The sequence below is a fragment of the Rattus rattus genome, chromosome 9 (assembly GCF_011064425.1).
Source record: "Rattus rattus isolate New Zealand chromosome 9, Rrattus_CSIRO_v1, whole genome shotgun sequence".
NCBI classification, from domain to species: domain Eukaryota; kingdom Metazoa; phylum Chordata; class Mammalia; order Rodentia; family Muridae; genus Rattus; species Rattus rattus.
The window spans coordinates 38,715,730-38,723,568 of NC_046162.1; the positions used below are offsets into that span (position 1 = coordinate 38,715,730).

Below are 7,839 nucleotides of genomic sequence, written 5' to 3' on the forward strand. Positions count from 1 at the left end.
TGATATGTTCCAGTTCCATCCATTTCCTTATGAATTTCATAAAGTAATTGTTTTTGATAGCTGAGTAATATTCCATCGTGTAGATGTACCACATTTTCTGTATCCATTTTCTGTTGAAGGGCATCTGGGTTCTTTCCAGCTTCTGGCTATTATAAATAAGGCTGCTATGAACATAGTGGAGCATGTGTTTTTGTTATACATTGGGGCATCTCTTCGGTATATGCCCAAGAGAGGTATAGCTGGGTCCTCAGGTAGTTCAATGTCCAATTTTCTGAGCAACCTCCAGACTGATTTCCAGAATGGTTGTACCAGTCTGTAATCCCACCAACAATGGAGGAGTGTTCCTCTTTCTCCACATCCTCACCAGCATTTGCTGTCACCTGAGTTTTTGATCTTAGCCATTTTCACTGGTGTGAGGTGAAATCTCAGGGTTGTTTTGAATTGCATTTCCCTTATGACTAAAGATGTTGAACATTTCATTAGGTGTTTCTCAGCCATTTGGCATTCCTCATCTGTGAATTCTTTGTTTAGCTCTGAAGCCCATCTTTTAATAGGGTTATTTGCCTCCCTGCGGTCTAACTTCTTGAGTTCTTTGTATATTTTGGATATAAGCCCACTATCAAGTTGTAGGATTGGTAAAGATCTTTCCCAATCTGTTGGTTGCCATTTTGTCACAGAAGCTTAGAGCCTAAGCCATTGGTGTTTTCTTCAGGAAATTTTCTCCATTGCCCATGTGTTTGAGATGCTTTCCCAATTTTTCTTCTATTAGGTTGAGTGTATCTGGCTTGATGTGGAGGTCCTTGATCCACTTGGACTTAAGCTTTGTACAGGGTGATAAAAATGGATAGATCTGCATTCTTTTACATACTGACCAGTTGAATGAGGACCATTTGCTGAAAATACTATCTTTTTTTCATTGGATGGTTTTGGCTCCTTTGTCAAAAATCAAGTGACCATAGGTGTGTGGGTTCATTTCATGGTCTTCAATTCTATTCCACTGGTCTGTCTGTCTGTCTCTGTACCAATACCGTGCAGTTTTTATCACTTTTGCTCTGTAATACTGCTTAAGTTCAAGGATAGTGATTCGCCCAGAAGTCCTTTTTTTGTTGAGGATAGTTTTAGCTATCCTGGGTTTTTTGTTATTCCAGATGAACTTGCAAATTGTTCTGTCTAAGTCTCTGAAGAATTGGATTGGTATTTTGATTGCATTGATTGGTATTTTGATGGGGATTGCATTGAATCTGTAGATCGCTTTTGTAAAATGGCCATTTTTACTATACTAATCCTGCCAATCCGTGAGCATGGGAGATCTTTCCATCCTCTGAGGTCTTCTTCAATTTCTTTCTTCAGAGGCTTGAAGTTCTTATCATATGGCTCTTTTACTTGCTTGGTTAAAGTCACACCAAGGTATTTTATATTATTTGGGACTATTATGAAGGGTGTCATTCCCCTAATTTCTTTCTCCGCTTGTTTCTCTTTTGTTTAGAGGAAGGCTACTGATTTATTTGAGTTAATTTTACACCCAGCCACTTTTCTGAAGGTATTTATCAGGTTTAGTAGTTCTCTCGTGGAACTTTTGGGATCACTTAAATATGCTATCATATCATCTGCAAATCGTGATATTTTGACTTCTTCCTTTCCAATCTGTATCCCCTTGATCTCCTTTTGTTGTCTGATTGCTCTGGCTAGAACTTCAAGAACTATACTGAGTAAGTATGGAGAGAATGGGCAGCCTTGTCTACTCCCTGATTTTAGAGGGATTGCTTCAAGTTTCTCTCCATTTAGTTTAATATTAGCTACTGGTTTGCTGTATATGGCTTTTACTATGTTTAGGTATGGGCCTTGAATTCCTATTCTTTCCAGTACTTTTATCATGAAGTGGTGTTGAATTTTGTCAAATGCTTTCTCAGCATCTAATGAAATGATCATGTGGTTTTTATCTTTCAGTTTGTTTATATAATGGATTACGTTGATGGTTTTCCATATATTAAACCATCCCTGCATGTCTGGGATGAAGCCTACTTGATCATGGTTGATGATTGTTTTGATGTGCTCTTGGATTCGGTTTGCCAGAATTTTATTGATTATTTTTGCGTTGATATTCATAAGGGAAATTGGTCGGAAGTTCTCTTTCTTTGTTGGGTCTTTGTGTGGTTTAGGTATAAGAGTAATTGTGGCTTCATAGAGGAGGGGTAATCAGGAAGTGGATATTCTGGGATGGGGGATTGGTGATGAGGGAACTGGGAAGTGAGATATCATTTGAGATGTACACTAATGAAATGATTAATAACAAATAAAAATAAAATAACAATAAAATGTTTTCTAATATTTTTAGAAAAGAAACCAACAGAAAATTTAAAAAGTAATACCATGTAACTTTAAGACCATCTTGAGTAAGATGGCCATATGGCATAAACTAACTAAGGGAAAAAAACATAAAATTTTTAGTTCTACTGAGCCCTCAGTTTATCATTTTATGTCCTGTTTAGAAAACAGCAAGTCTCAAAAATATTGTAGAACAGTATAAAATTTTGTATGATAAATTTCTAAGGTTTTAAAGGTCTACTTGGAATATCAAAAGGTGACATAGAGATTTATATCCAACCACTTATGTCTTTGCCTTCATAAATCAGCTGTCAGGAGGTTTCCAAGTCCAATCATGAATCTTTCTCTGGTAGGGATGGTAAAACATGTGGGACTGATGAAGCCACACTGTTAAGAGCATATAGATTTACAGATGTGGGTGATCCATTGTGAGCTGGGATGACAGTTCAAAGAAAGACTGCTCTAAGTGCATATATATTTCAGTTGTGTCTTCCATCTTTCCCCTTCTTTGCTGCATTTTATACCAGATTATTTAGAGATCAGTCTTAAGTCTAATTCTATCATTTCCAGTCTTGTTCCCATCTTTCCACTTGAAAATAACACCATTAAGTTCTGTCCAGTAAACAATGGGACAGGAGACAAAAGTGTGACATTCACCAAAGAGACATAACACCTCCAGGTTCTGTACTGTAAGAAAAGACTCTGGTCTAATGCAAAGCTACAGGCTTATTCACCAAGATGATGACACTCTCAGGGAATATCCTCTGGGACTTGTCTCCACCCAGATTGCTTATCCCCATGTTCTGACCCAGTAGTAAGATACTTTACTACTTCTTCCTCATTGTTGGTCCACAGAGACTAGAAGCTAGGCAGGACAATTACTGTCTGCCTGTCTTTAATGAGATGCTCAGGGAGTCTATCCCACTGGGAAAGGTGCTGCAGTAAATACCTGTCCGAGTCCCCAAACCTCCTTGCTGTACAGAGGGCCAGGATGGAGGTCACCTACTCTGCATTTGCTCAGACACCCTCCTAGGATTCTGACATTTTCTGATCCTTAGAATAAAGACACAATCGCCCAGCAGCTCCAAGTTAGTGAACGTCGGGCAGGTGCAGCACTGAGCTGTCAGCTATTGTAATAGCAGCACAGATGCCAATTTCTTTACTAAGAAATTATGCTCACTTTTGAGTGTTGAAGGATCAATAGCAATGATTGTGAGTCCATGCGGCTCAATTTGAGCTGAACACAACAGTAACTATTCTCATTAAAGTTTTTAAAGATGGTTTGACTTTGTGTGTGTGTGTGTGTGTGTGTGTGTGTGTGTGTGTGTGTGTGTCTACACAGTATATGTGGAGCCAGAGGACAACTTTTAGGTGAATTCTTTTTCTCCTTCTACTATGTGGATCCCTGAGGCTTGGACTCAGCAGGCTTAGGTTAAGACTCTTTACGTTTTGAGCCATCTCTCTGGCCCCTGCTATTTTTCTTTCTTTTTTTCTAAAAGCTGCTAAGGACTAGAGGAAAAACAGAGCCAGTTAAACAAAGAGGTACATGATTTCAGGGAAGGGCTATCTGCATACATTAAGACAATTTTGTATTATTGTATTAAGTATTAAGACAATGTTTGTATTATTGTGTGTGTTTGTTAAGTACACATGTCACAGTGTACATGTGGAGGACAAGGTATAACTACAGTGGGTCCTCTACACACACTCACATACACCCCCAGACACACACTCACACTCACACACCCACACACACAGTCATTTTTAACACCTTTACCTAGTTTTGGTGTTGTACTGAGGTTGTCAGATTTAGTTCAGTAAACACCTTTACCCACTGAAACATTTTGCTGCTCATGCATTCAAATTTTTATGTTGTATTCAATGAAGTACAAGGGTGAATTTTTTGTGTCCAGAACCAGCTAGGACTGAGCAGTGGAAACTGAGCATGTGAACACTATGGGTAAATCCTAACTCAGCAAATCTTATGCAGGCTTGCTTTTAAAAGCATATATTTTGTTTCCCTGATTCATTTTTATTTTATGTCTTTGGGTGTTATACCTGAGTGTATATATGCCAAATGATGTCATGTCTGCAGAATCCAGAGGAGGGAAATAAAGCAACTGGAAACAAGCTATACATTAGTGCTGGTCACCCTGCGGGGTCTGGGAATTGAACTTGGGTCCTCTGTATGATTAGCCAGGCTTTGGAATTGTTAAAACATCTTTCCAGCCTTTTTTGCAGTTTTTTGATATGGCAATGTCTATAGTATGATTTGTTGGATTCAAACCCTTAGGTTCGTACATTTCTGCTTCTTGTCTTTATACCTGGGCTAAAATCCATGGGAGGAACCAACGAGTCGAGCATCTCAGAGTTCCTCCTCCTGGGACTCTCCAGTCAGCCCCAGCAGCAGCAGCAGCTCCTCTTCCTGCTCTTCCTCATCATGTACCTGGCCACTGTCCTGGGAAACCTGCTCATCATCCTGGCCATCAGCACAGACTCCCACCTGCACACCCCCATGTACTTCTTCCTCAGCAACCTGTCCTTTGTGGATGTCTGCTTCTCCTCCACCACTGTCCCCAAGGTACTGGCCATTCACATAATCAGAAATCAAGCCATTTCCTTCTCTGGGTGTCTCACACAGTTGTATTTTCTCTGTGTGTTCATAGACATGGACAATTTCCTGCTGGCTGTGATGGCCTATGACAGGTATGTGGCCATAAGCCATCCTTTACACTACACAACAAAGATGACCCATCAGCTCTGTGTCCTGATGCTGGTTGGATCATGGGTCACTGCCAGCCTGAATGCTCTGTTGCACACTCTGCTCATGGCTCGACTCTCCTTCTGCGGGGACAACATCATCCCCCACTTCTTCTGTGATGTGACTCCCCTGCTGAAACTCTCCTGCTCAGACACACATCTCAATGAGCTGATGATTCTTACTGTTGCAGGGCTGATAATGTTAGCCCCATTTGTTTGTATCCTTGTGTCTTATATCCTTATTGTTTATGCTGTTGTGAGAGTTTCATCCACAGGAGGAAGATGGAAAGCCTTCTCCACCTGTGGCTCCCACCTGGCTGTGGTCTGCCTCTTCTATGGCACCATCATATCCCTGTATTTCAACCCCTCATCCTCTCACTCAGCTGGGAAGGACATGGCAGCTGCCATGATGTACACGGTGGTGACATCCATGCTGAACCCTTTCATCTACAGCCTGAGGAACAGGGACATGAAAGGGGCTTTAAGGAGAGTGCTCACCATGAGATTTCCATCTAAGCAGTAATGTTGAAAGTGTTGCACATCACAGAGGGAGCTATTGTCTAAGAGTTCTTCACTATTTATACATCATTTGAAACTTAGCATTTGTCATTTGTAAGAAAAACATACTATCATCAGATACAGAATGCTGTATACAAATCCTTAAGGTAGAAGAATGAAAAAACAATTTAATAAATGTCATTTGGATTGTCTTATTAATGCACCATAAGCACCCCTGCCCAGATTTAGAGAAGAGAAAGGAGTCTCAATGGAACAACACTGGAAAGCAAGTAATGGTAAGCGCAAAATTGGGTCGGGTGTTGTTGGAATAAGGAATTGACTCCTGCTCCAGATGAGATGTGGTTTCCAAATTGGCTCAATGGCTGTCCTCATGTTGTTCACTACAAGACTGCACTCTGGGCAAGCAGCAGCATCCACAGCCTATGCCATAGCCAGGGCAATGGGCGTGCTGCTATTTTGTTAGCATCAGCAGATCCTCTGCTCTTGTGCTCGGTTGTGCTTACAACATCTTGTGCTGTCACTGTATCAGACACCTATCTGCTTCTCACATTCTTTGCAATGCTCTGTGTCCCTAGGCACAGAGCCAGCACCCAACTGGGTGTGTCTGGGACACCTCTGGGACACCACAGAGATTTGTTCTTTCTCACCACAGAGACTTCAACCTGAGTCCTTTTCACAGAAGATCAGACTTGGTGGGTTGAGAAGGAAGAAATTGGAGGCCTCAGAAACTCTACTTTTGCAGTTCATTTGGACTTATTATGTTATTGTTAATATCTGGGCATTACATAGCAGTTAATATTAAGCAGGAAATATGTCAATTTAATAAAAATGAACTGTGCCTTCTACAGTTCTAGTGTGTCAGTCCCCCTGTCCTCTTTCTCTGCCTCTGTGAGTGTTTGCTGGTGTTCTCATGTAGATTCTATTTGGTGGATGTTGACGTTGTTTTGTATGAGCCAGTCTCCCCATGCAGGCCTGGCTTTCCTGGAACTTTCACTTGGTAAAAATTTTGTGAGCATTCAATTTTAATTTCATAGTAAAATTTTAAAGTTAGTGTCTGTTTCTTGGTTTTGCTGATCTAGTTTGTTTTTATTTCTAAGATTTTTATTTTTAACTGTAATGAAAATTTTCATTCATTTTATTTTTATCTTTTCATTTTTTGTTTCTTTCTCCCTCCCTTTCTTCATTTTGTCATTTGTTTTTTCCTTCCTTCCTCCCTTCCTACCTTCCTTCCTACCTTCCTACCTTCCTTCCTTCCTTTCTACCTTCCTTCCTGCTGTTCTGTCTTTCTTTCACATCTACCAAGTTTAACATGTGCTGCCACTGTGATGTGTGGCCTTCACTGAACTGTGATCGAGTTAAAGAGGCAACACTCTTAAAGAAAACTGACACTTCCTAGTGTCTAACACTTGCCAACAGCTCTCTAGCTAGGGTCTAGTGGTGAGGCTTCATTCCCACTTCCTCTGCTACTTGTGTGTAGCTTCTGCTTACACATGTCTCATATACATTGTCACTCCACTGTGAGCCTATGTGTGCAGCTGGCCTGGGAGACACCTACCACTGCTAGTTCTTACACTCTTTATGGTTAAAGTTGGTAGAACTTCTGAGATGTATCATTTATTGTTTTCAATGAAATTTGAGACACCTTCTGCCATTATTTCTTTTTTTCCCCCATCTTTATTAACTTGAGTATTTCTTATTTACATTTCAATTGTTATTACCATTCCCGGTTTCTGGCCAACATCCCCTTCCCCTCCCTCCCTTCTTTATGTGTTCTGCTCCCCCATCCTCCCCCATTACAGCCCTCCCCCAACACTCATGTTCACTGGGGGTTCAGTATTAGCAGGACCCAGGGCTTCCCCTTCCACTGGTGCTCTTACTAGGCTATTCATAGCTACCTATGAGGTTGGAGTCCAGGGTCAGTCCATGTATAGTCTTTAGGTAGTGGCTTAGTCCCTGGAAGCTCTGGTTGGTTGGCATTGTTGTACATATGGGGTCTCGAGCCCCTTTAAGCTCTTCCAGTTCTTTCTCTGATTCCTTCAACGGGGGTCCCGTTCTCAGTTCAGTAGTTTGCTGCTGGCATTTGCCTATGTATTTGCTGTATTCTGGCTGTGTCTCTCAGGAGAGATCTACATCCAGTTCCTGTCGGCCTGCACTTCTTTGTTTCATCCATCTTATCTAATTGGGTGGCTTTATATGTATTGGTCACATATGGGGTAGGCTCTGAATGGGTGTTCC

The 7,839-nt window shown here is 41.1% G+C and overlaps 1 protein-coding gene across 1 annotated transcript; it reads left to right on the forward strand.

Moving 5' to 3' along the window:
- Positions 1-4,663: 4,663 nt before the first annotated feature.
- Positions 4,664-5,608, forward strand: LOC116909432 (olfactory receptor 1361-like). Its single transcript, XM_032913007.1, has one exon. The coding sequence runs from the start codon at positions 4,664-4,666 to the stop codon at positions 5,606-5,608; it is 945 nt and encodes a 314-aa protein (XP_032768898.1).
- The last annotated feature ends 2,231 nt before the right edge of the window (positions 5,609-7,839 follow it).